At 43.6% G+C, this 27,353-nt stretch overlaps 1 protein-coding gene across 4 annotated transcripts in view; it reads left to right on the forward strand.

Moving 5' to 3' along the window:
* The first annotated feature begins 402 nt into the window (after positions 1–402).
* TRIM67 (tripartite motif containing 67) overlaps positions 403–27,353 on the forward strand; it is a 46,782-nt gene continuing 19,831 nt past the window's right edge. For 2 of the 4 annotated variants that reach the window (XR_003534663.1, XM_027685825.1), the window contains exons 1-6: positions 403–1,649; positions 9,798–9,893; positions 13,730–13,852; positions 15,088–15,198; positions 17,363–17,516; positions 25,253–25,410. Coding sequence is in view for 3 of the 4 variants with exons in the window: in XM_027685825.1 (XP_027541626.1) it covers positions 735–1,649; positions 9,798–9,893; positions 13,730–13,852; positions 15,088–15,198; positions 17,363–17,516; positions 25,253–25,410 (1,557 nt within the window). In the remaining variant the exon portion in view is untranslated. Of the gene's footprint in view, positions 1,650–9,797; positions 9,894–13,729; positions 13,853–15,087; positions 15,199–17,362; positions 17,523–25,252; positions 25,411–27,353 lie in introns of all 4 variants that reach the window. The other 2 variants (XM_027685841.1, XM_027685850.1) reach the window with 2 other exon arrangements.

The raw sequence follows: 27,353 nt of genomic DNA on the forward strand, positions 1-27,353 counted from the left end.
TGCCAGCCACGGCGTTCGTAGCCGGGGTTCGCGCTTCCCTTTTAACCCCTTTTTCATCCCTCCCTCTGTCAATGCCTGACATTTTGTGCATCTTGGTTGTGCTCCACCGTGGTGAGTGCTCTACGAAGGAGAGGCACGCGTTTAGTTTGTTGGCGAGCGTCCTCCTTTTTCGGGGAGGAAAGGGCTACTAGGGATAACGAAACCCCGCCTGCGTTCAATCCGCTACCCAAACAATAGCTTTATTTAAAGATATGAAGACATCGCTGTGTAGAGATCCTTTAAAAATTGTTTTCGCCGTCCCCAGCCGCAGAGAGAGCGACCACTTTATTTGCTGGAAAGGGTTCTTCCCGCCCCTTCCTACTCCTGCCCTCCCTCCACCCCCCGCCTCTCTTCCCCATATATTATTACTCTATGCCACCAACGTTAAAACAGTCCCACCGCTCTCCCTGCCCGAGCTACGGCCGGCGGGGAGGCTTTCCCTGGCCCCGAGCAGCCTCCAGCAGCCGGGCGGCTCCCCCGGCCCCATTCCCGTTCCCGGCCGGGCGGTGCGGAGCTGTCTCTGCCCGGAGGGTGCTGAACCGCGCGGCGCGGGAGCGGCGGCCGGAGCCCTCCCGGCCTCGCCCGGCGTCCGGAGTGGAGGTAGGAGGCGAAGGGGGCGCCGGGGGATGGGGGGAACCGGCGGCGACCCCGCGCCGCCCGCCTGAGGAGCCCGCGCACAAAGCCGCGCCGCGGCCATGGAAGAGGAGCTGAAGTGCCCGGTGTGCGGCTCACTGTTCCGGGAGCCCATCATCCTGCCCTGCTCGCACAATGTCTGCCTGCCCTGCGCCCGCACCATCGCCGTGCAGACCCCGGAGAGCGAGCAGCACTTGCCGCCCCTGGTCCACCCGCGGGGCCCCGCGCCGCCGGCTGCCGCAGCCGCGCCGGGAGCGGGGCCGGGGGTGGCCGCGGGCTCCGCTGCCTGCCTGGACTCGGAGTGCGCGGCGGGCGGCGGCGGGGACCATGCGGACAAGCTGAGCCTGCACAGCGAGACCGACAGTGGCTACGGCTCTTACACCCCCAGCCTGAAGTCCCCCAACGGCGTGCGGGTGCTGCCGCTGGTGCCCGCGCCCCCGGGGTCCGCGGCGGCTCCGCGGGGCGCCGGCCCCGCCAGCTCCTCCCTCACCTGCCCGCAGTGCCACCGGAGCGCATCCTTGGACCACCGCGGGCTCCGCGGCTTCCAGCGCAATCGGCTGCTAGAGGCGATCGTGCAGCGCTACCAGCAGGGCCGCGCCGCCGCCGCCGCCGCCGCCAAGTGCCAGCTGTGCGACCGCAGCCCGCCCGAGCCGGCCGCCGTGCTGTGCGAGCAGTGCGAGGTGCTGTACTGCGCAGCCTGCCAGCTCCGCTGCCACCCGGCCCGCGGGCCCTTCGCCAAGCACCGCCTGGCCCCGCCGCCCGCACACCCCGGCGCCCCCGGCGGCGGAGGGGACGGCGGCGGCGGGAAGGGGGCGGGCGGCGGCCGCAAGCTGCCGACGTGCGCCGAGCATGACCTGGAGAACTACAGCATGTACTGCGTGAGCTGCCGCAGCCCCGTCTGCTACCAGTGCCTGGAGGAGGGCAAGCACAGTAAGCACGACGTGAAGGCCCTGGGAGCCATGTGGAAGCAGCACAAGGTGAGTCCCCCCGGAGGGCCAGGAGGACCTGGGTGATGCCCAGAGCTGGGGTGATGCTCAGCACTGGGGTTTGTTCATTCCAGTGCCCCAACAACACACTGGGGTTTGTAGGACATGAGGTACTTCGTGTCCATCATCCTCCCAGACTTTTCTCCCTTTGGCCTGGTGCTCTTAGGTCTCTGGTCCTTCCCAACTTCCCGGTGACCCCGCAGCCCCTGCTCAGAGTTAGAAAACCCACAGATTCCCTGCCATGTTGGCCTCACCTTAGTCAGAAAATCTTAGGCTCAACCAGGCCTGGGATTAGCAAGTCCATCTCACTAACTTGTTTGCCTTTTGCAGGGTTCTTGGCCATCCTGTCCTCAGCCTTCCCATCCTCTCACAGCGGCAGCAGCTGCTTGTGAGGAGATGGGATAGTTGTTCCTTCCTTTCACCACCCTCCTTTCACCCAGAACTCAGTGCAAGCTGCCACAACCACACGTCAATGAGGGAGAGTAGCCCAGAGCCACCCAAATATTTTAGACAAGAAAGTATGATACAGAGAATCATGGACACCATGTTTCCCCTGGGTCTCAAAGAGGTCTCCTCCCACTCGGTTCCCAAAAAAGCCAGGAGTAATGGCTTGAGAGACTTTCATGACAAAAAGATGAATAAGGAATTGTAGAATGGATGAAGACTGTGGACAAGTAAAACTTTCTCTTAATTCTCTGCTCCTTACCCCTCCCTGGATCCCTCTGGGAAGATGTCAGAGCTGTCCGCTTTTCCACACATGGGGTTGGCCAAGGTCTGGTAGAGCTGCTGGGCCACTTGGCCATGCTATCCTTGCTAAAAATAAGACTTTTCAACGATTTGAATGAAGACCAAGACATGACTTTAGAAGTTGAAAGTGTGAAGTTAGCTCTTTCTTTCTAAGAACAGTAGACCCTGGAAAAATGATTACTTAATACATATGAATGTACAGAGTGGACTTAAATATCTGAGAGCTGGAAGCAGTCCTTTGGAGCTTCCCTCTGTACTGGGGGTAAGGCACTTCTACCACAGGTGTCCAAAGAGCTCTGCTGGCTATAGGATTCCCTTCTTCTCGCTCTCTGTTTGCAGTTAGCAGTAAAGGAAGCACAGAGAGACCCTTTCAGGCACTGTAGGAGAGGTCAAAATCAAGACTGGTCTCATCATCCCTCAGCCATGGAGTGGTTGAGCACAAGCCAGACTAAGATATTTGCAAAGCAAAAAATTGACTTTCAATTTTAAGATTCAAAAAAGATGCCACTAGGGGTGTTCTACATTGTTTGTCCATCCAAGAAGAAAGACAAACTTCGTCTGTAGTTGTTTCAGTTTGAATGCTCTGCCAAGGTCTCAGCCATCTGCTCCCTAACATGATGAGTACTTGTGCAGAGAAGTTCTCTTGGCTCAGAAGGAGCAGATTAAAAATTCACAGTTGCTAGTCATATGCCAATGGCAGAATCCACTTCTGAGCAGAATTGTTTTAATGAGTGAGGTCTGAGTTCACTGTTCAAATGTGGCTGATGTTTTGGAGAGTGTGAGAGATCAGCTTGTGCTGTGTTATTTTCTACCTTAAGTTAAAACTGTCTGATGTCTTTTTGAACAGTGTGATAAACTCCTGTGTAATCATAGTTCGGAATCAGTAATTTTCTTTCTTTCCTACTGCAAAATATTATCTAAAGAATGAACAACAGCCTTGTGGCTTGTATTTTTACTGCATTTTTTCTGTGACTAAGGTATCACAGATTATGATTTTTTTCCTGATTTACAGATTCAATCAATGTCAAAATCCCGGAAAAAAAAAACAAACAACAACCCCCCTCCCCAAAATTAATTATTCTGGGGACTCTAAAACTGTACTCTTATGAGTATTATTTTTGCCAGAACAATGTGCTTGACAGAAAATAAGTATAATGGAACCATATAGGTAGACAGCTTAAATCATCAGCTCACAATCATTCAGATAAATTGCTTTGGAATTAGATATTTCTGCTTGCAAAGAGTTCTCTGATACAGCAATTTCTACAAGTTTATTACCTTCAGTTACTTTGGCCAAACCATAAATTACTTACATTGAGTGGTACGCCAAATGTAATTTAAGTTTTATGTGTTCTCTCTAGATGCTCCAGGCATAGCTGTTAGAGGTAGCTGGAAGGTTCGTTCTTAGCCAAATAAGCTTTCCATGTATTAGCTCTTTGTTCAAACTGTTTGACTCCTCCTTTGTCTTGGCCTTATATAGCAATCTAGTGGCAAATTACAGAGTGTATAACCTTGTCCACAATGTGCTGTGGACTATGCAATGAAGTGTGCATTTATCCTCAGCTGTACTGCTGACACAAAAGCTATACTAGACTGGTTGGCCCCTGTTATTGGTGCAGGTTCCCCACTATGCTGCTCTATGTAACTTCTCCCACAGAGAAAGTAAAATGGGTGTAAAATAACAACAGGGCCCCAATGGCATAAATCCATGAAAATCCCCTGACTTAGCTGGACTCTATTATACTCACTTGCATGAAAAGTGCATCTTGATCAACAGTTCAAGGTTATTAAGTAAAACTCTAAGTCTTCTGCTGCAGTTAAGTCCTTTCATGTCTTTATAGCAAGAACAGTGACACTGTTATAACATTTAGGTAGGACTTTTGACCTATCAATATGAGGAACTATGAGGGACACATTTTAGCTCTGCCCATTCTAAATGGTTAAATATATGTATATACTGAAATGTTGAAACAGCCACAGCTGGGTAGCAGGGTAGCAGGCAAGTGTTGGAGTCCAAATGCTTGCTTTTATTTCCTGGCCTAAAGAGTTGTGTTCCCAAAATCATGTAAGCTTTATGAGAATTCAGCATCAGGAGAAGCTTATCTAATCAATAGTTAATCTGCTGCTAAAGAGAGATGGAGGGAAAGCAAGTTAAATGAGCATGAACTGTTTGGTTGAAAAAGGACGTGGGCATTATCTGGTTCATTTTCTGACATCAAAGGAAGCATCGGTCTTCTGTGCCCATCTGGGTTTAATTACTTACCCTTGTGATCTCTGTGTTCCTGTAATTAACGGAAATAGAAACTTGATATCTGTCTCCAGCCCCCACATGATTGGTTGCAAGACCAGGTATTAAAGTAAAGATAACTCCAGGTAGAGTACCATTTGTCAGGAGTTATTAATTGTCACAGTCAATGGAGCTTGTAACATCTCAGTTTGGTTTCCAATAAATATTCCTGCAGTATGAAAGACTGTTCTGGCTGTACAGGGCATTTTTTATGCCTTGGTTGGTTTACTGAGGGCTTAGTCATGTAGCTCCATTTGATTTTAATGGGAAGGGTATGACTAAATTCCACTGCTTTGTAAGGTATCTTTTACAAATGCTTGGAAAAACAAGGCTATTATCTCTAAGTGGGTTTCACAAATGGAAATCTGGTCTTCTCGGCTTCATGCGGCAGTTGCGTTAATGCAACAACAGTTTTTAATGAACAGATCAATTCGCTTATGAGCCCTTTGAGCAATGACACGGCTCAGTTTCTGTTGCAGCTCTTTGCAATGAGAGTGTGCCGGGAGCCAGGAGTGCTTGTGCTAATTATGGGTACATATGCTAGTTACAATTGGTGTGTGGTGGTTTTCTATGGCTGCTGTGATGCCCACACACAGCTTTTACCTCTTCTTGTCTGGTGAAATGGACTTTGAGATGATTGGAGAGCTAGGGCAGATGTTGGAAAAGTAGAAATTTTACTTTTGTCAGGACCAACCATTGGTTTTGATTTGAAAGAAAGGAGCCTTTGCCTTCCTGGGACAATTTGGTCAGGACAGTGATGCCTTAAGGTCCTTTTAGCTTTTTGATTTTTCTATTTTTTTATAAGTTTTATAAGTAGTTATATAGCAGAAGTAGATTTTAGAAGCAGCAGCATTTCTTCCTCTACCCTTACCCTTAGCATAGTAACTACACACATATCCCAACCCTTTTACCCCGTTCCATGCTCCCCATATCAACTACCCCTTCATATCAATTAGAATATTTAGACTTCTCTTTAAGATAGGCCTCTTCTGTTTGAGAACACTTGTACCCTAGCCTGAACTGCAGAGTACAGTCAAGAACTGGGTAACCATGTGCCCTTTGTGCTCCGAGGAAGACCAAGTGATGAAGTAGGTGGTCTTGAAAAGACCCCAGCCCCAATTCCCCAGGGGGGGATCGGGGATGGACCAGGGCAAAAGCCAGAGGGTGGTAAAACCTGGGATTGGTTAGACAGTATTATAAAATTGTAACATCTGAGGCAGAAGGGGTGCGCGTGTTTTGTAACCTATGTGCCTTGGAGGCACGATTAAATCCTTTTCTTATCTCACCTCTAATTAAATTGCTCTGGAGGTTTTTTTCCTCAGCTCCTTTAGGCATCAACAGTCCATGGCATAGCATAACATGCTTTTGCCACCTATTTCTTTCTTTCTTCTACCCCAGCCACTTGGTCATATGCTGTTTCCACCTGATTCTGCGTCAGGTTGACAAACCAAAGGTTCAGTGTGCCTTGTGGGTGAAGCAGAATGGATGACAAAAAAGGCTGGGCTTCAAAGGCTGGGCAAGCATGATCAGCCCATGGAGACCTGACCTGAAGTCCTGATTGTCTGGTCTAGCAGAAAATAGGGTCTCTTTCAAGGACCTGGAATTTGCTCCTTGGACCTCAAGTAGTGCCAATGTCAAACATTGTCATTTTAAATTTTTGTGCATTGACAAGAATTTGTCCAGGAAAATAGTAAATATTCAAATATGGAGAAACATACACAGTAATATGTCTTCCCTTTACATTGTCACAAATTAATTTCATAAAGCATATTTTAGTTTAAAATTTATCACTAATGGAATACCTGCAACTGGGCTAAAAGGAAAAAGTTTGTGAATATGAGGAAAAAAATCTCTAGGTTGCCTTCTTTCTCTATAGCTCAGTCATAGCTCCCAATCAGGGTTTCTATCCACTTCCTGCAGAGGTGTGTGGAGTTAGGCAGTGCTTCTGCCTGCTGAAGGCTACCTGCCTTGGGGCTGGGCTGTGAAGTTGCCAGGGTCTGCTCTTTGCTGTCCTGTGTGAATAAGCAAGCACAAGGAGAGAATGAGTAGGAGACATTTAGGTGTCATTCAGGTGGGAGGTACACTCAAAACTTTGGCAGAGTGAAGAAGTGTGCTGTGCCTTTTTCAGGGATGGAGGAATTTACGTCCCTCCAGGAGCAAGAGGGAAGCAGAGAATGAGTGGTGACTTACTGACTTTCAACCAGGTTCAGCTTCCTGGAGGCTCATAACCTTTGTACTATCCTACATACAAGGCTCTGTCTCAAGGCACGCTCTGGTTCCAAGAAACAAGAGATATCAACTTTCTGAAAGCCTGATGTTAGCAAAGATACTTTCCCTTCCATTTCTTGATGTTGATTACCATATACATTTGGTAAGGATAATTAACTAGACATTGGCAATCTGGTAGTTGCCAGGTCTGCCTGAAGGGTAAATCCACAGAGAGTGTCTAACCTACAGGACACTCATGATGGGATCTGTTCAGTCACTGCATTATAGAATCATAGACCCATAAGGGAGCGGAAGGGACCCACAAGGATCATCAAGTCCAGCTCCTGGCTCTGCACAGGACCATACCCAAGAGTCACACCATGTGCCCGAGGGCATTGTCTAAATGCTTCCTGAACTCTCGGGTGACATTCAGGTGGGAGGTAAACTCAAAACTTTGGCAGCCTGAAGAAGTGTGCCGTGTCAGGCTTGGTGCTGTGACCACTTCTGTTGGTAACCTGTTCCAGTGCTTAACCACTTAACCAGGTGAAGAACCTTCTTCTAATATCCAACCTAAACCTCTTCTGACACAACTTTAGACCTGACTTCCAGTCCTGTCACTGGTCACTACAGAGAAGAGATCAGGGTCTGCCCCTCCACTTCCCCTTGTGAGGAAGTTGTAGACTGCAATGAGATCTCCCCTCAGTCTCCTCTTTTTCTGTGCTGAAACAAAGCAAGTGACCTCAACTGCTCCTCATATGGCTTCCCCTCTAGCTACTTCATCATCTTTGTAGTCTCCTTTAGATGCTCCTTTAGAAGCTTTATATCCTTCTCATATTGTGGCACCCAAAACTGCACACAGAACTTGATGTGAGCCCACACCAGCACAGAGAAGAGTGGGACAATCCCCTCCCTGGACTGGCTGGCAATGTTTTGCCTGGTGCCCCCTAGGACACGGTTGGCCCTCCTGGCTGCCAGGGCACTGCTGATTCATGTTCAAGTTGCCATCAACCAGGACCCCCAGGTCCCTTTCTGTGGGGCTGCTCTCCAGACTCTAGTTCCCCAGTCTTATGTAAACCCAGGGTTGTCCCATCCCAGGTGCGGATCCAGCACTTACCCCTGTTAAACTTCATGTTGCTGGTGTTTGCCCAGCCCTATAATTTGTCTAGGTCTCTGTCCAGGGCCTCTCTGCCTTCAAGGAAGTCAACAGCTCCTCCTAATTTGGTGTTGTCAGCAGACATAATTAGTATAACTTTGAGTCCTGCATCCAGGTCATTTTTGAAGATATTGAAAAGCATTGGTCCTAGAACAGATAATCCCTTTTACCTTTGTGCCTGACCTGTGAGCCATTTACTCACTCAACACATGACATGTTTATCTACCTGTGTGCTGGACTGTTTATCCAGAAGGATCCTGTGAGAGGCAGTATTAAAAGCTTTACTGAAATCCAAAAAGATTACATCAACTGGCTTCCCTTGATCAACTAGGTGGGTAACTTTGTCATAAAAAGAAATCAAGTTTGAGAAGCAGAACTTTCCCCTTGTGAAGCCATGCTGCCTGTGACTGATGGCTGCCTTGTCCTTCAGGCATTTTTCAATAACTCCCAGAATAATCTCTGTAATTTTACCAGGCACTGAAGTGAGACTAACAGGCCTATAGTTTCCAGGTTCATCCTTCTTGCCCTTCTTGAAAACTGGGACAATGTTTGCCAGTTTCCAGTCGACTGGGACCTCTCCTGATTCCCAAGACTGTTCAAAAATAATTGAGAGAGGTCTCTCAATGACATTAGCCATCTCTGAGTACACTTGGATGAATCCTATCAGGCCTCATAGACTTACTGGAATCCAGCTGTTGCAGCAAATCCTGCACAAGTTTGGTGTTGACTGGGAGTTTATCATTTTCACAGTCATGGTCCTCCAACTCAGGTCACTGGGGCCCCAGAACCCATCATCAGTGTTGAAGACCAAAGCAAAGAAAAATTTAACATCTCTGCCTTGTCTGTGTCACTGTTTGTGAGGTGACCATCCTAATCAAGTAATGGGCCTATCTGCATGGAGAAGTAATGTTGGAGCACAAGCAGAGCAATATAGTTTCTGTAATACCATCCAGGCTTCCAACAAAGCTGCTCCTGGATCCAGACCATGTCGATTCTGTGTCTGTTGTGTCTGCTGGGGGCAGAACTGCTGTTTCCTTCCCGTCCTCAAAGTCCATCAACAAGCCTCTGGTTCAGCTTAGAGATCTCAGGTGTCAGCTGAGGAATGGGAAGATTAGGTCTTCGGTAAGGACTTAAAAAAGACATGTTTCGTATATCTCACCAGTCAAAAGTTAGAGGAAGGGTTTTTTCCAACTTTTCCAGAAACATTCACTCATTTGTTGAGTTGGAGCATGGAAAACTGGAACCCCAAAGAGACTTTACTGTGAAGTCTGAGACAGCAGATTTGTCTTTGAAATCCTAGTGTATCTCAGGTTTGGTAAGTTCTACCAGATTTGTAAAGATTGCAGACTTTGATGGAAAAAAAGTGCCATTTTGGAAAGCACTTGGGGATTTTTCAGCATGACAGATGCTACGCTGTAAGTGTAAGACTGTTATCTGCTTATACATGTGGGTAGCTGTTTTATTAAAAGGTATTTTGACTTACCTAATCACTGCAATAAAGTGGAATGTGCAGACACAATACTTGACTGCCCCCATATGCATATTTCACCCTTATTAAATCTTATTGCAATAAAAATTTTAACTGTTCTTTCCTAGCACAAACCCTTTGTGTGTGAAGAATACATGCACCGACAAGTAAGACTTTTAGCACATTATTAATCATCAAATCCAAGGATTAGTAAGAAACACATTTGCATTTTATTGCTAACTTTTTCTTCTTTCCCCTCCTTTTTTTTCTTTGCAGGCACAGCTCTCTCAGGCTTTAAATGGTGTTTCAGATAAAGCAAAGGAAGCTAAAGAATTTTTGGTTCAGCTGAAAAATTTATTGCAGCAGATCCAGGTAACTGTAGAATATTATCTGTTTTGATAATATGGTAATCAATAGAACTGAGTAAATAATTTATTTGATGACTTTGTCTCCTGTGCTATTCTTATCTTTCCTGGAATCATCTAACCTTTCTTGATAGGATTTGCTAAGCACAATTATTCATCAAAGAATGCCTGCAAACCCCTCTTAGCTTCTAGATTGTTGGCTGTTTATTGCAAGAAGCTGATACTCAATACTGGACATCTGAGCTGTGTTGATTAGTATTGAATCGATTGGTTGTGCTTCTGGGCTCCTTCCTGACTGCAGTTGCTTTTAGGCATTTAGGATAAGTTTTCATTTTAACACATTCAAAATTTACTACTAGATTTTCATCTTACATTTTCTAAAAATGTCCTCATTTCTGGACAAAATCCAGTCAACTTGTTTATTAGAGTATTTGTAGGAATTCCCTATACATACTCAGAAATACAGGAATATTCTACTCCAAAAAAAAAAAGTAACTGCTGCTAAATCAATGTGGTCATTTATTGAAGCATAAGATACTTTCATGCCTGTAATGGTCCAGATTTAATAGTCAGAAAAGGGCTCATGGTGAGTGCAGTAATTGAGGTTACAAACCCAAGATGAAACAAGTCCCTACTTCAACCAAATTTAGACTCATCAGTGCTGGAGGTCAGGTGATCCTTAAGGTCTTTCTCACTCTGCAGACTGTGCCTGAAAATGTGCCACAGTAATCTGAGGACGCACACAGCACCCAGGAGGGGACAATTGTTTTTTGCTGCAGCAGTGCTGTACAGTGATGGTATATATGTCATTTGCTCTTTGATAGCCCACTCTGCTGCTTGCTCATCTTTCGTCAACAAATCCTGTGCTTGTTAGCAGCAGAAAACCATAAAAGCAGTAGTTCAAAAATCTGTATTTCGTTTATAATTTAATTATGAAAATATTCTACTTAAAACTCTAGATGTTGACTTCGTACCACAAATGCTGTCTAAGCTCTCTGGTTGGTCAGGGCAGCATAACTACCCACCCTCATAGTCTTCCATGCCCTCGTGGGGCAGGGAACAAACCAAGACTGAGAAACGGGCAAAAAATAAGGACAACTAACTGAAAGAAACCAGTGCAAAGCCACTGACTGGCACATGTAACGTTCTATATTTTGGCTACAGTGTGAGGTTTCTGTCAGCTGACTTACAGATTTAAAGGTTAGGTAGGTCAGCTAGTCTAATTATTTAGACTTCTTTCGCTGTCCAAGAAGAAAGACAGGCACCTCTAGAGAGCAGTTCTTCCTATAGATATGAACAGCTATTTTAGGATGGCATAACTCATCCAAAACAGTAGCCTCTAGAAATCTTTTCTTGAGTCACCTAGCTCCATTAAAAATGTATTTTTCCCCTTTTGAAACCTAAAAGTGGCCTATTATGACTATTTACAACTATGCTGTAAAATCCTTTAATGTGTTTCAATAAAATCACTGCCAAATTGCTCTGCATAAGGGAGCTGCTACAATGGGATCAAAAACCAAGCCATTTATTTGATGCTGCTCATTGCTTAAAATGCTAGAGGAGAGCTCAGAAGAGGAAATTGTATCCAGCAATCACCCTGTCAAGTCTGGGCGCAAAGCCGAATCTGACCCTCACATACTGAGCCAATCTCCATCCTGAGTCTGAGTGAGGACATCAAATTTCGGCAAACCAAAACAGCAAGACTAATCAGCTACATATGTATTCCTAAGTAAAACAAGGCCGGGGCACAGGTCCAAGATGATCACCCACACACTTTAACCCTTAAGGAGGTCCCTGAAATGGTTTTCTTCCGTGACAAATTGCACTCTTCTCATGCGATGTTCAAGCATCATTTGAGGATAGCACATACTAGGGAATGTTCCTGGTAGGCAGGTTTGGTACAGATACACTCTTCAAGGGGAAAGCGCTTAGATTATGTCATGAGCTGATCTGTGCCTTTTGATTTGGACCAAAAAAACAGGTTATTTGGGGGGGCAAGACATGTAGCATTTGGGCATAGATTTATACTCAGAATCATGTATTCTAGTAGAAGTCTTATAATGATTGCCACACACACATATAGACATTTACCCCTCAGCAAAATGTCTTTAAAAAGTATGTTTACACAAAGGAGTGAGCAATATGTGCATTTTATTATCCTGTCTCAATGCACAGCAGGCCAGACAGCCATCCACGCACTTTATCTCCTCTCCGAGTTTGCCAGAGCTACCAGGAGCTGTGCTTTTATTATTGCTATATTGCTTGGGGCAGTTTGCAAATTCATAATCTCCTTTTTTTTCCCCTGCTTTGCAAATCTGTTGTTTCCCCCTCTTTTTTTCTTCATTTCTCTTTTCTGAGGTCATTTTCATATCTCTTGGTCTCTTCTTTTCAGATACTGCCTGATCCTCATTGCTCCTGTTGCTTCCTTGCTCCTCCTTGTTGCTGTCATGATCTGATTTTTGCATTTTCCCATCTGCTATAACAATTTCATACTTTCTCACTTAAAGGAGGCATATCGCCAAACACCCCCTTTGATGCGTGAACTGAAAATGAGGAGAGAAATGATGCGCTACAGCCACTGACTGATTCAGGCTCTGCACACAAACCAGCACTTCAAAAGTAGCTCTTTCCAAGGATGGAAATGGGCTTAACGGGGAGTCTGGTGTGATATAAGCCGAGGAGGGAGAGAGGCAAACAGGAAGAGTCTGAGACAAACCTGTGAGCAATCACTGAGCTGTCTGGTGTCTCCCCACCACCACGCCCCATCTTGCTGGCAGGTCTAGGATTGCGCCGGGGCCCTCTTGGGGAGCACTGACCCTGCATCCCTCAGCTGGAGAATAGGATGCATGGATCCCAGTGAGGGAAGAGAGTACAGTGCTGAAAATTTTGAACTCAAATGAAAGAAGACAAAGGAAATGAATCGAAGAGAAAAACAAAAGAGCTAAGAATTAGAAATGAGTTAGGGGAGTATGATGATTTACCAAAGAGGTGCCTCTCCTTCAGGACATTTAAAATCTTCTCACATTTAATGATGTTTTTTTCTTTTTAAATTTGTGTATTTGGGAGGGAAGCTAATAGTACAGCTAAACATCTCCTCGGAAGAGGAGCTTGAAAGCTTTTTCCTTCTAGTCTCATGAACAGAGCACATGAGGGAGAACCTTCTTTTGAATGGGTACTACAGCAGTTCCAGGGATTTATGTAAAACTAAGTCGTACCCAGACCCTACTAAAAGCTCAGTGTTGGGTACCTCACATGCTGCCCTCTGCCTAGCGAAGTATTTTACCACAGTGTGAATAAAAACCTGTCTTTTTTTTTTTTTTTTAATCAAATACGGGGCTCCACTGCTGAGTGCTAGCTATTTTTTAAAAAAGTGCGTGAAGCAATACACGAACCTCAGAGCTTTGTATCTCACTAATTTCCTTGTAATAAGCCAGATTCTGGTCCATAATTCCGTTCTAATTGGTGTGGTGTAGAGCCAGTGATTTCAAAGTTGCTACAGTGGGATAATTAAAACAAAACAGAGCAGAATCCTCTTATGTATATATATGCACTGTGTATGTTACATTTAGCTCTTACATTATGTTGTACTACATCTGTTGTCCAGAAAGTGCCAGTAAATCAAGGTTTTAAATAAGCCCATTTGTGGTATAGTGTCTTACTGTTTCATTTTATAGCATGCAGCTATTGCTGGTACAGCTGTAACGAAATCAGAAAGGCAAAAAAAAAAGCTGAGGGTCTTGAAAGGAAATATTTTCTGAATCAAAAAACAGGTAAGAATGAGCAATATCTTAAGCTCTGTAAAATATGCTTTCTTTGATGAGTATAACTCTCACCTTCTTCTAGGAAAACGGGCTGGATTACGAAGCCTGTCTTGTTGCTCAGTGTGATGCCTTGGTTGATGCGTTAACACGACAAAAGGCAAAATTGCTCACAAAGGTGACCAAAGAACGTGAGCACAAGCTGAAGGTGAGCACTCCTCTCATCAGCTCAGCACAGCTGATGATACTTGGTGCAGTTTGTCAAGTCCCCAACCCTTTACATCATGAAATTTCCTAGCGACCAAATCCTAAAATCTTTAAACAGGTTGCAGTTCAGCAGTTTAGTAGAACTGTGCTTACATGCTTAAAACAAAACATATCCTTCAGCAGTTTGGTGAATCAGGCCATCAGTCTTTATTTATCTAATGGGTTTCGGCTATCTTTTGAGAGGTGCTTATCAGTGAAACTTGTGTGTCGTTTGGATTCTGGGACTTTCTGCCCAAGTAAAATGTGATTTTGATGGCTCTTCATATCTTTAAATTCAGGCAAACCACCTCCACAAATCCATGAGCCACTCAAAAGATATTAAAAAATATAGTAAAGGGACGTGGGGAAAAGAAATCTAAAATGGTTGAACAAAATGGCAGCCAAGAAATATTTAAATAGGCACATTTCTTGAAATGTTGAACTGCATATGTGATTTTGAGGTACTGTAGTGCCAGTCACATTAAAAGCATCTAAGACAAAAGGAAAAATTGATGTGAAATATCTAACATAGCAACTACTAAAATCTACTGAGATCAGCATTTAAGTTGCTTGATAAGAACCAACACTTAGGACATACTACTGACAACACAGCAAATCCTGCAGTTTATTGCTGTCACAAGCTGTCCAACAGAACAGCTATTAGGCCTAGTCTACAGCCATGTGGCAGCAGAATCAAGTCCAAAATCTGGAAAAATTAGATGCAGTTTTTTTTATTTCTTAATTCCAGCAGGGCATTCTCAAGCAGAGCAGGAACAAAGGTGAATTGTGAAGAAAATGGTAGAGTATAATCTACAAGAAACCACTCATGCAGTTTGTCTTTTAAGTGAAAGATTTTTTAAAAGCTTAGATTTTATTGAAAGTGTGATTGGAAATGTGAACACTGCAGATGCAGAAACATGTTCTGTGCTCTTTCTGCCCTGAGCAAGCCTGATCTTTGAGCAATTAATCTGCTCTGAAAATTGAGATTCCCCGTGCACAACATTTTGCCAAGCTAATTATCGGTATTTACCATACAGAGTGAGTGAAGCTGATGGAGATAAGGCAATGGCCATATGGCAGCTAAATTAAGCATAGCTTTAACACACTCTTCCATTCGTTGTCTATTCTGAAATAATTTTATACAATTCACTGCAAGCTGAGGCACTCATCAGAACTGTACCGATGCTTGTTTTCCAGGTTGTTTGGGACCAGATAAATCACTGTACACTGAAGCTACGCCAGTCAACAGGGCTTATGGAGTACTGCCTAGAAGTTATCAAAGAAAATGATCCCTCTGGGTTTTTACAGGTATTTTTCTTTCCAATGTCCTGGGGGAAAAAAAAGAAAAGAAAATACATTAAAGCTAAATCTAAAAATGTGTGGCTTTGCTTATTAGCCTCTTCCACCTCCAAGACAGGTTCACCTTAAGTCCTGATAGTACTGTCTGAAAGCTCAGGGATCTTGGTGCATGAATGTCCCAGCAAAGAGATGGCTTTAACAGCTGCACTCTGACCGAGCAGTCACAGCACTTCCCTGACTGCTGATGTCTTTCCTCTTGCCAGTCCTTCCTTCTGGGCTGCAATAAAGATGCTATGTAGTCAATGATAGCTTTCTGCAGAATATTATTTTATTCATGCAAGAAATGCAACACAGAGCTCCCTGATCAATTCAGAGAGGTCTGTGACTCAGCAGAGTAGTATTTGCCCTTTGTACTTCTCCCTTTTACCTTCCCATGTGAGAGTCCTTTCAACACGTCCTCTGTGAGGAAATCCAGCCTGAAGGGCTTGCATGTAGCTGTGCTTTACTGGGATTGTTGTACCTCGCAGGGCTGCAAGGCCTGTCTTGAAGCTGGAGGATCCAGGTAACCCCTTCTTTGCAAAATATGGCCTAGCTGCCTTAGTTTACAGGATATTGTTTCTTAGGTGCAAGCAGTGAAAGTGCCTGTTTATGAGGCAAAACATAATAGTTCTATTATCCATAAATTATTTTTCTTATTAATTCTATTATTTTTTATTAATTATTTTATTTTGCCCTATTAGTTTTGTTGCCTTATTAGTTGGCTACGAAGAAAGGCACATCAAACAAAATGACCTGTGCATGGCTGTCAGCTGAACAAGGCACCCTGTACATGTGAATGCATGACTGTTAGGGGACTGTCAGAGCATTCCTAAAAAACAGGATGAGAATTAGCCAACTTAAACCTATTAGCACTCCAGATTGATTGTTACTGTCATGTCTGGTCTCAAGCAAGAGAGGGGAATGTGTGGTGTATATTAATCTCAAGGTTACACAGATTTTAGCAGTCTGCTGGTTGGATACTACTGGACAAATGAAACCTTTAGATTTTACCTGTGTGCTGGCTAGATACATGCTTCATTTTCATTTCAGCTTACTTTTTCTATAACCTTTGTGGCTTCATTCTTTGCATTCTTTTATAATATAAATACTTTTGTTCTTACCTTTTCCTGATTTATCTAATGATGTTTTCAAGACAACCAGCAAACACTGACGGGCTGCTTTACTTTGAACAACTACTCCTGCAGTCAGGACATTGAGACACAGCCAAGGGATTCAGCATCCCAGTGACTCCAAGGTTGTAGGAAGGCTATGGGATGCTCCTCCACTTACTGCACAGACTGATTAGGAGTTGTGGATGTGGGGGCTCAGACAGGAGTGTCTTCCAATAAGAGTAATGAGGAAAAGTGTCTGAATTCCTGCAATAAAGAAAAACTCTCTCTGACATATCCAGAAGAAAATTCTACTCCCTGTAACTTACAGGAACCTCACTGGTGGGTCTCCAGATATCCAAATGGCAGCTTTAATGAACTCAAGGACAGTTAAATTCATTGATTTCCACAGAAACCAGGGTTTCACTTCCAGAAGAATTTGTTATGATCATTTTAGTCTGACTTTTGGCCTAATTGTCTGTGGGCTGAGCTAGAGCAAAGCTTTAAAAATGAAATTTTCTTTTGACGTAATGGCAGAAAATCCATACTATTCTTCGAAACCCTATCTGACAATTTAGAACTCCCACTGCGAGTAATATACACCGTTCTTACCATTTGATTTTTTTTATTCCTTTAGGTTTCCTCCACTGAATCATCTGTGCTGAATGGAGAGACTCTAAGTCTCTCTTTGTGCAACTTCTTTTTAAACAGGAGAGCATAAATAGACTGCAGATCAGAGAAAAGAGTACAGAAGTATATGTGGCATTGGAAGGCATGACACACAACGTAATCTTTCCAGGCTTTATAAATACAGTTTTTACTTTCCTACCCTAAGATGAGATTTGTTTTGAAAAGACAACATGAAAGGATGCAATATAAATGGACCTCATCCCAAAACAATCAGATCCCATCTCATCTGTTGTGCTGTCTCATTCCTGTGTCCTTTGTGCTGTATCTCACAGGCATTCTGTCACTTTTAATGCGTGCATCTGCCATTTCACTATAAACATGATACTTTCTTTCAGATTTCGGATGCTTTAATCAAGCGTGTTCAGGTATCTCAGGAACAGTGGGTCAAAGGAGCCTTGGAGCCAAAAGTGTCTGCTGAGTTTGACTTGACTCTGGATAGCGAACCTTTACTGCAGTCAATTCACCAGCTGGATTTTATTCAGATGAAATGTAGGGGTGAGCTTTTATGATTTTCCTTTTTCTGTTTTTCATGCACGTGTTGAAACAGTGCTGGGAGGGGTGAGGACACTGAGGGAGGAAAAAGAACTTGAAATTGCTGAATAGTTTTAAAAGGCATTCAAGCAAATTCAGATTACTGGGTGTTTCCTGGAAAGGTGTGTTCCACGCACGTGTAGTGAGCTGAACAAGCTCAGATAGAGATGCAAGATGCAGTTAAAGATTTGAAAAGATACATTCGTCACAGTAAGGCTTTACATATTATTAAGAGAGGAGCTGCATAAACTTTATGCAATTTTGTAGCATTCCTAGGTTTAACACGGTCAATTCAAAATACCAATTGCCCCTATCTTGTCAGGAACAGCTGAAGTAGTAAATAAATATTACTGACACACACACATATGCTTGAAAAGGGAAAAAAAAAACCCAACCAGCCTTTGACTTTTGACTTATATCTGAACTGTGCTGTGAACAGTTCCCAGCTTAATTAAAAAAAATCACAAGGAAAAGATTCACGAAGAGAAAGTAGCTCCATGGCTGTATTTTACCATGGTTTCAGGTGTTTGAATAATACTGAGGGACATGCTAAAGGGAAATGAGGTTTAAAAAAGTATTTAAAAGGACAAGCTAATGAACAATAGATACCATTGCCACAAAAAAAAAAAATTAGCATCATGAGCTTGTAATGAGGTTTGTTTATATGGAGCAGGATGAGAACCGCATCAGAATTAGATAGATCTATAGAATGGCTGAATTTGAAAGCCACTGTGGTCCCTGGGAATGATGCCATTAGCTTCCCTCATTGGTGATTCAAGTCTTAATTATAGATGTGGATGACAGGATAAAGGCTGCCAGAAATCAGTGAATGAGTTAAGGACATTCACGTTGTGATGTCTGATGTGCTTTTTTTTTTTAATCTGAGCAAGCATAAAGATTTCTGTTCAGTTTATGTGGGCCTACTTCTGTATCTGAGAGATCCAAGATGAAGTAATTAGGATGGATACTTTGACAGAGAAATATGTGGAGAAACAACGGACAAACAGTTAAAGACCAGAGTCTGCTCACCAAGAATGGTTTGCATCTTGATATAAGTGAGCTGTGTTAAAGTTACTCAAAAAACATCTGAGAACTGCTCCTTTGAAATGTTGTCAGATAGGGGAGTGGAGTCAAGAGAGAAAGAATAGTACTGATAAAACTCCTCTGAATACTGTCTGCTCTTGTCTTCTAAAATCAGTTGATATTTAATGCTGGCCATATTTATTGTAAAATATATTTAATACTAATCTTCCACTACTCTCCTTTACAAACATATGTAATATTTAGTTAAACTAGTCACATAGATTGCTAATTAACCACAGGTCATCTGAGGTGAGGGCAACTTCGGTGTTTGGCTTTTGGACATTCATCTGACTTTAAGCTTGGAGACTCACAAGACTTTAATGAGCCAAATTCACTAGGGCTTTTCGAAAGATAGTGTTGTCTGCTATGCTCTCATTTATAATACAAATCACTGTGAAGCTCTAGTACCGAGCTAGACACAGTCTGAGGAGCAGAGAAGAGAACAAGACTGCTTCTGCCCAAACCTGTGCAGAGCTTCCCAACACCCTTGGGCTTTGCTCCCCAGAGGTATCTCAGGAAGGGCTTTTGCTTGAGCTGTCTTGGTCTTGATTAGGGATTACCTGTTGCATGTCCCATCAGGTTGGTCAGCACAACCAGTATGACCTGTACACACCATGCAAAAATTGTGAAAAGGGTGCTAACCTGGCCACCATTCCCGAAAGTGCATGAGAGATGGCATTATTTCCCCTCACGCCTCTGTGTGCCCAAGCAGAATAAACCAGTGACTGGTTCCAACCTAACATTCATAGATATTGAGGATTGTTTAGTATATAGAAGCATATTTATATTTCTCCATTTATGACAGGAAGTCTGTTTCCATTTGAACTGTTTAGTCTGGCACTTTGGCCTTTTGTTTTCCTGAAATTTTACCCCTATGACTTCTCAACCAGCTCTGCATTATCTTAGAATCAGAATGGTTTGGGTTGGAATGGGACATTGAAGATCACTTAGTTCCAACCCTTCTGCCATGGGCAGGGATACTTTCCACCAGACCAGGCTGTTCAAAGCCCTATCCAGTCTGGTCTTGAACAATGCCAGGGATGGGGCATCCAGAACTTCTCTGGGCAGTCTGTTCCAGTGCCTCACCACCTCACAGTAAAGACTTTCTTCCTAACATCTAATCTAAACCTACTCTCTTTCAGTTTGAAGCCATTCTCCCTTGTCCTATCACTAGATGCCCTTGTAAAATGTCCCTTTCCAGCTCTCTTGTAGGTCCCCTTTAGGTACTGGAATACCACAATAAGGTCTCCCTGGAGCTTTCTCTTCTCCAGGCTGAGCAACCCCAACTCTCTCAGCCTGTCTTCATAGGAGAGGTGGTCCAGCCCTCTGATCATCTTCATGTCCCTCTTCTGGACCCACTCTAACAATTCTACTTCTTTCTTGTGCTGGGGCCCCAAAGCTGTATGCAGTATTCCAGGTGGTGTCCCAGGAGAGCAGAGCAGAGGGGCAGAATCACCTCCATCAACCTACTGGTCACACCTCTTTTGGGCTTCAGCCCAGGACATGTTTGGCCTTCTGGACTGCAAATGCACCTTGATGGATCATGTCCAACATTTCATCCACCAACACTCCCAAGTCCCTCTCTCCAGGACCGCTCTTGCTCTATTCTCTATCCAGCCTATATTTGTACCTGGGGTTGCCCCAATTCAGGTGCAGGACCTCGCACTTGGCGTTGTTGAACTTCATGAGCTTCGCACAAGCCCACCTCTCAAGCCTGTCCAGGTTCCTCTGAATGGCATCTGTTCCCTCCAGCATGTCGACCACACAACATAGCTTGACACTGACAAGGATGTTAAACAGTGCCAGTCCCACTACTGACCCCTGAGGAACACCAATTGTCACTGATCTCCACTTGGACATTGATCCATTGACTGCAACTCTTTGAGTGTGACCATCCAGCCAATTCCTTATCCACAGAGAGGTCTATCCGTCAAATCCATGTCTCTCCAGTTTAGAGACAAGGATGTTGTGTGGAACAGTGTCAAATGCTTTGGGACAACTTCAAGTAGGTATCACCAGTCACTTTTCCTTCATCCACCACTGCTGTAACCCTGTCATAGAAGGCTACCAAGTTTTCCAGGCATGATTTGTCCTTCTTCAAATGCATGATTTGCATCTTCTCACACGTAGTAGTCTTGCATTTCAGGAGTGAGCATTCAGACTTACTGGGAATATCACTTCTCTGACTGTGAGGAGAACCTAGGATAGCAGGGTGATGTTCTGCTATTTATCACCATGAGAACTTGCATATTTCTGAAACCTGCAGTTTCACAAAGAAAAAATGTATGTATCTCTTCACATCTGCTTCTCTTTCTTCAATCCTACGTGCCCCAGCACACCAACAAGTCATCAATATTTGCCAAATGCCGGTGTTGGAGTGAATGTTAATAAGTCACTGCAGTGGTCGATCTGAGAAAAGCAGATGCATTAAAGATGTCAGAGATAATCTGTAAAGGAAGTTTTGGGGAGATCTAGGGGAATAGGGCCAGCGTGGCTTTTCTGACTGAAAATCGTTTTGTTCCAAAAGCTTTGCAATATAAGGTCTGTACTATTGTTGTCAATGCTTAGTGCATGACTGAATTTCTATATTTTTTTTTCAAACTCTGGCCTCATTCAACCTCAGTGAGCTTGCATGGGTCATTTAGAGTGAAAGCATGCTTGTAAGTAAACATTGATTCACTGTGGTAGACAAAGAAGAACGAAAATGAGAACAAATCACATTACATTTGCTTTGATGACATGTTCATGTGCCTTACCGATGGACTCTCTATAAGCGTGTATCTAAAGCTCATCTCAAAAGATAAAAATCAGAAAGAAAAAGCAATTTGGTAACAAATTAAATGTGCAGAGATGTGATAGGTGCAGAAGTAATGCTTAAGCAATCATGTTGACCAAAGGGTCTCACTGATAATCCTCTGGCAAGAGTCCCACTCTTCCCAGGCCAGCTGGCCTGCTGAGGCACACATACAACTCTAATAATTGCTGGCCTTTTGAGCTTTCCCAGATCCTTTTCTCTGTCCATGTTTTCTTCTCTCTATTGCTTTTACTGAGTGCCTTGGCACAAATTTCCTGTCCTCTGATGACTGGCTTAATGCGTACATCACATTTCCTAAATTAAAGCTATGGGAACAGGCAAATACATATTCCAGGTTTGTTTTGTTCACACAGCTGAACTGTCATGCAGTCATGGTTTGTGGTAAAACAGAGACTAGGTACAAAATAGAATACTTTTCTGTACCACCTCTGAATATTCATTCATATGCCCCTTCTCCTCAGGAGTGATTCCTTCCCTCTTCTGCAGACCAGTCCATGAAGATTGCCCAGACATATCACATTCCACAAATGTCTGCTTCTCCAGCCATGAGCTGTACAGCTCTGATAATTAAAGGGCAGCTGTTTCATTGTAGGCTTTGCCCTTGGTTCTTTCTGCTCTGTGTCATGGACTCAGGTCTCTTTGACTATCCTCTTTCCTTCTCTCTTGGTAACACTGTTTGTAGGGCACTTGCTACATCAGTGACTCAGGCTGTTCCAGGGCTGTACTGCAGTTTTGAAGATCCAAGTTTTCATGTTTCTGAGGGTCCTGTTCTTTCACTGCATTTAGTACTTCAAAAATTAATCTGGGAAGGTAGAGGGCATCACTGCACCACTTACTTGTCAAGAAGACAACAGACAACACCTTAGAGCAGCCGTATTGTTCCCCGTGAGAGGACTACCCTCATCAGCTGTGAGATACATTGAGCGATGTGTTTTGGGGACTGCTGAGTTGACATGAGACATCAGTATCACATTTTTTATCTAAGAGTGACCTGCATGAAGCACTTTAAAAATAGAAGGACATCGTTCAGACTCATTAACAGGTCTTGCTGTGCCAATGCAGTATCACTTTTCCCTTTATATTTTTAATCTTTTCCTTCAAAAAGTCTCTGGAGGACTTTAAATTGAACAAGAAGTGGGACAGCACTGTAATTTAACATCTGAGTCTTTTTTTCCTGGCACTTAGCCTATATTTTTCTTTTCTTAGTCCTGTCCCATTGCTCTTCCCTGTATATACCAGTGTCCCAATTATGCAACTCACTTTGCGCTTTCCTATGACTTTTACAAGTGTTCATCTTTTCTCCTCCCAAAGGTAATCTGAGCCCAAGGCAAATCTTTGCCCATCTGCATACAGTGGAGGAGGCAGGAGGACAGGCACAGAAAGCATCATCAAGCAAAGCTGCACAGCTCCTTGGCATGAACATCTTACCTCTCCTTTAGGAGAGTTGTGCAGTTCAGGCCACTGGCTGGCTCAAAAAGAGTAGGAGGCTGATATGAATTAGACACAAAAACTTGAACGTCCAGCAACATGGTAAAGGAGACAAGGAACCTCCCCACAGTATGTGTAACTATCGCACACAGTGTAAAATTCACGCTTCCACTGGGAAGTGGGAACAAGAGCACTTTGCTGGATGAAAGCATATTTTGTTCCTAGATGGTATTCATGATTCTGTAATTAAAAAGGACTCATAAAACAGTTACTCTCTCCAAAAATTCTGCTCTTTTTTTTTCCCCCAGCAATGTGCATTACATGAAGAGTCCCTGGAAGCCTCCCATCAGTGTTCCTAGGAGTTTTTTTCCAGGGCTGGAAAGGTTAGTGGTTTACTTAGAGGTCAGGCAGCATTGTCTATTTTGCATCTTAAAGACTTCAGGAATTAGGTTTTCATCCAGTCTTGCCAGGAGAGTCTTAGAAATGAGGAGGACCTGGGGAATGCCTCCTGAGAGGGTTAACTCGTTAGCAAAAGTGGCAGGAGTGTGGATGGCTGACACAACCCTATCTTCTCCCAGGCTTATCAGTCACTGGGAATACATGGGCTAACAATCACAGAAAAACTCTAAAGTTGAAATTGTTCACTTAAAAAATCCCATTATCTCTGAATTGCTCATTTTTGGGTTTTTGCCCCTTGTAATGTCGCATTTCTGTTACTTCTCCAGACATAGTGTCTCATAGAGAAGAGTCTGAACTTCCCATGTGAGAAAACAAGTAGGTTTTTATTTATGACACTCTCTGAATCACCCTTAAATATCAAGGAATAGGAACAAGGCTTTCTTTTCTCAGAAAAACCTTCAAGAGCTGATTTATAAAGCTCTTTTGTTTCATTCTTCTAGGCTACCAACCATCTGCATTCACTGTGGTGATGGATAATGCCAGCAGAAAGCCATGGTATCTTCTGCACTGTTTATCACAAGTCTGATGTTGACTTTTGTGTCATTTCCAAAGTAGGGGTGAAGCCTTAGCCCCATCACACAGTATCGTCCTTTTTCCCACAGTCTGTTTGGTACATAAAATGTGAACAGTCCTGTTTGATCCAGAGATGTAAAATAGGGTGAAAGTAACAGCACAAGGACTTAGGTCTCATGCAGACAGAATGGGAAAAAATAAACTAGAGGGTCAAAGCAGAGTAGATGAAAGAAGAGCAAACTGATATTGCTAAGAACTAAGTCAATGAATGCTCATACTGCTCAGTTCCTTGTAAGATATGATTGAGCTCTGCAGAAATGATACTGAATGGTGAAATTCAGTCTTGGGCAGAAGACCAGACAGGGTCTGTGCATTCCTTGCATCCTACTTAACCTGTATGGTCTCAGCAGTGCAAAAGATACATGCCTGGTCTATCCAGAAGATTAAATTTTCACTTTATAATTTTTAGCAAAGAGTGAACAGTGAGAGTCTAGTTGTGTTTAGGAGAGGTAGGATAGAGGCCTCTTTCCCACAGAAGCACAGCTGAATGTTTTACTCTGTTTATTTTTGTTTTTAAGATGCTGCTCTTGATATTTCTCCTGAGCAAGTCACTAAAAAGGCACATTGGTAGATAACTTCACACTTGTGACTCCAAGAGGAGTCTCCTGTGGTGCAGGAGTCCCTTTTGCTCACCAAACCAAGGGATTTAGCTAAAGTTTGCAATTGGAACAGTTTTCTTCAACAGTTTCTTTAAAGTATGGCTTCCATAAAGATAACATATCCAAGGTGGTTTTAATGAAAAGCTGGGGGGAATGGGGGTGGTGCATTAGATTAGATTTTAAAAATTAGATTAGGTTTTTAAAAAAAAACACAATTAGAGTGATGAATTACCTTCCTACTGTTATTGAAGTTCAGGCTCTGTCTTGCTACCGTGCTGGGAGGAAGGGCTGGTCTGCTGGTTCATAAACCAATTCTTTGGTAACGCGCTGAACTTCCTGGCAGCGCTGCATCTTCCATGCTGCCCTATGGCCTGAGACGCTCCCTGCCCCTCCTCTTGGGGACAGCGGGTGCTCTAGTGTGAGAAAAAACTCTGGAATTCCAGACGGTGACTCCTTGGAAGGAAGCCAAACATGAGGTCCCCACACTGTAGTTCTTATGAGGCACCAGAAGCAAGTCCAGATATGTTTCTGTTTACGTATTTCAGCCAAATTATTTGTCTAACTGGCTAACAGCAGCTTGTTATATCATTTTTACTGCCTTTTGTTTCAAGAAAGGGAATGGACCCTCTTCCTAACAAATACCGGCTCCCCTGTGAGGGGAGGGAAGCGAGCCATTGCCATACTACTTGTGGCACAGACTAATGGGGTAGGGCAGAGTTACACTAATCTGTACCCAGTTCCTGTTTCAGTGCCACCCGTCCCATTACTGCAGCTGGAGAAGTGTTGCACCAGAAACAACAGTGTGACATTGGCCTGGAGGATGCCACCTTTGAGCCACAACCCAGTGGAGGGTTATATCTTGGAACTTGATGATGGAGATGGTGGCCAATTCCGAGTGAGAATTTCATTCAGCATTTATTTGTGTTTCTTTGTATGTGAGTTTCCTCTGGATATGGATTTGTTTCTGTCTGAGGGTGGGGAGAGGGGTTAGGTAAGACACAAGCTGTCAAGACATCCCTGCTTCCATTGTGTTGATGTAGAAAGCAGTGCAGATGCTGCTTATTAGAAGGACCACTGGTTTAGGTAGAAACTTGGCTGAGGTTATTCTCAAGCCTCTCGCAAAGCAGGCCTTGAGGCATCCCTGGAGTGTACCAAAGCAGAAAATCTCATACCAGCCTGCAGGAGCTGGAAGCGGTTCATGCACACAACATCGATTTCTTTGAAGCCCTTATTCTCATCTGTCCAAAGCACCCTACTTCAACAGCTGACATTCTCGCTCCAGAAATGCAACTCAGTTTTTCTTGATTCTCTGAGCGGAAATGAAATCCTGCATAAAAATACAGGATTTGTAAAACTTTTCCCTGGGAGTGGATGAGACCACGCTGGTGGAAACTTTTCACAGACAAGCTGTGATGGAGTTGGTAAGTATGGAAAGGCATCCCAAGTGCTGTACTTCAAGAACCTCAGGGTGAATGTCACAACTAATTGCTCCTGGTTGCTGGTGCAGGGTACTTACAGGCTCCCATCCTTTCCTGACATATCCTAAAAAATAAACTACAGAAGTAATTCGATCAGCTTTCTGCCAGACGTGTCTTGCTAGAAGCTGTGGCTCTTCCTTGTCAGGCAGGCTTCAGGCTCCTGTTGCTCCAGGACCAGGCTGGCCTAGTGCTTTCCCTAGGGGCTAGTGCCTTGAAAGCATTTGGAGATCATTTTGGGGTACAGTTGGTCTCTTCACAAATGGGAAATTTTGCCAAAACCATGCGATGGCATTCCTTTGGGAGCTGCAAACTGGTTTCTCACTGGAAACTTAAAGATTTCTCAAGCTGAAAATATCCTGGCATGGATCCACCTAAGGAACTGCCTCCCTGTGCCAAACCACTACACTCACAGCCAGTAAAGGTACCTGATTTGGACACCCCTTATTAGAAGAGGCAGCAATATTGGCAGGGCATTTTGAAGAGTGCACTGTGGTTTTGTAAGGTCTCCTCGGTTCCTTGGTCTAAGTAACATTTTACAGGGGTTTGGTCTCCATTACGGAGAGCGTAAAAAATACTTTTGTGAATGGCTGCTGGGAGCTGCCAATATAGTTAATATTAGTAGACGAGAGTGTTATTAGTGTGCAATGAATGAAGAGATAGGAACAAAGTGTTAGAATTCCGGTGTCTTTGATAGATGTTTTCAAATAGTATGCACATCTTAATAAATACTTGTGAATAACAAGACTTCAGGCTGGTGCGTACCCAAGCTCATTTGTGTGGGTGGGTTTTGTAACTGCCAACAGTTTTAGGACTGTCGGCATTGCCATGTCAAGATTTTGGATTGAAAAAGTTACAGAACCATCTCAATCCTTAAAAATATAGGGTGACAAGTTCTGAGGGGAATGCTCTGCTTGCTGTGGTAGAAACATCCTCAGATTTACCCATTAAAAGATAAAAGACAGGCTTCTCAGCAGTGCCATTTCCACAAGGATTTGCTAACTTTTTAAATGAAGAATTATATATCTGAAAGCAATTACATTGACCAATGTTTATCAGTATTTCGTGGGTGGATTTAAAGAACAGTTTTTGTCTCCCATTGGAGCAGAATCTGAATAAATAGAAACAGTGAACAGTGGTAAAAATGAAGCAGACTAGAAAATGTGAGAGTTTTCCTACAAATACAACTTTTTTGCACAGACAATTGCACGGACGTGGAGATAAACTAAGTTATTCTAAGAAAACTCTTTGTCTCCATGAAAGATCACCAGCTAACTCAGGACCCAAGAGATTTTGTTGTTTGTAGCAGCCACCATGGTAGCAAAGTGGCCAAACATATGGCCTGCTGTAAACTTAAGTAATC

This window comes from Neopelma chrysocephalum, unplaced genomic scaffold, assembly GCF_003984885.1.
Source record: "Neopelma chrysocephalum unplaced genomic scaffold, ASM398488v2 Primary Assembly neopelma1_23, whole genome shotgun sequence".
NCBI lineage: Eukaryota > Metazoa > Chordata > Aves > Passeriformes > Pipridae > Neopelma > Neopelma chrysocephalum.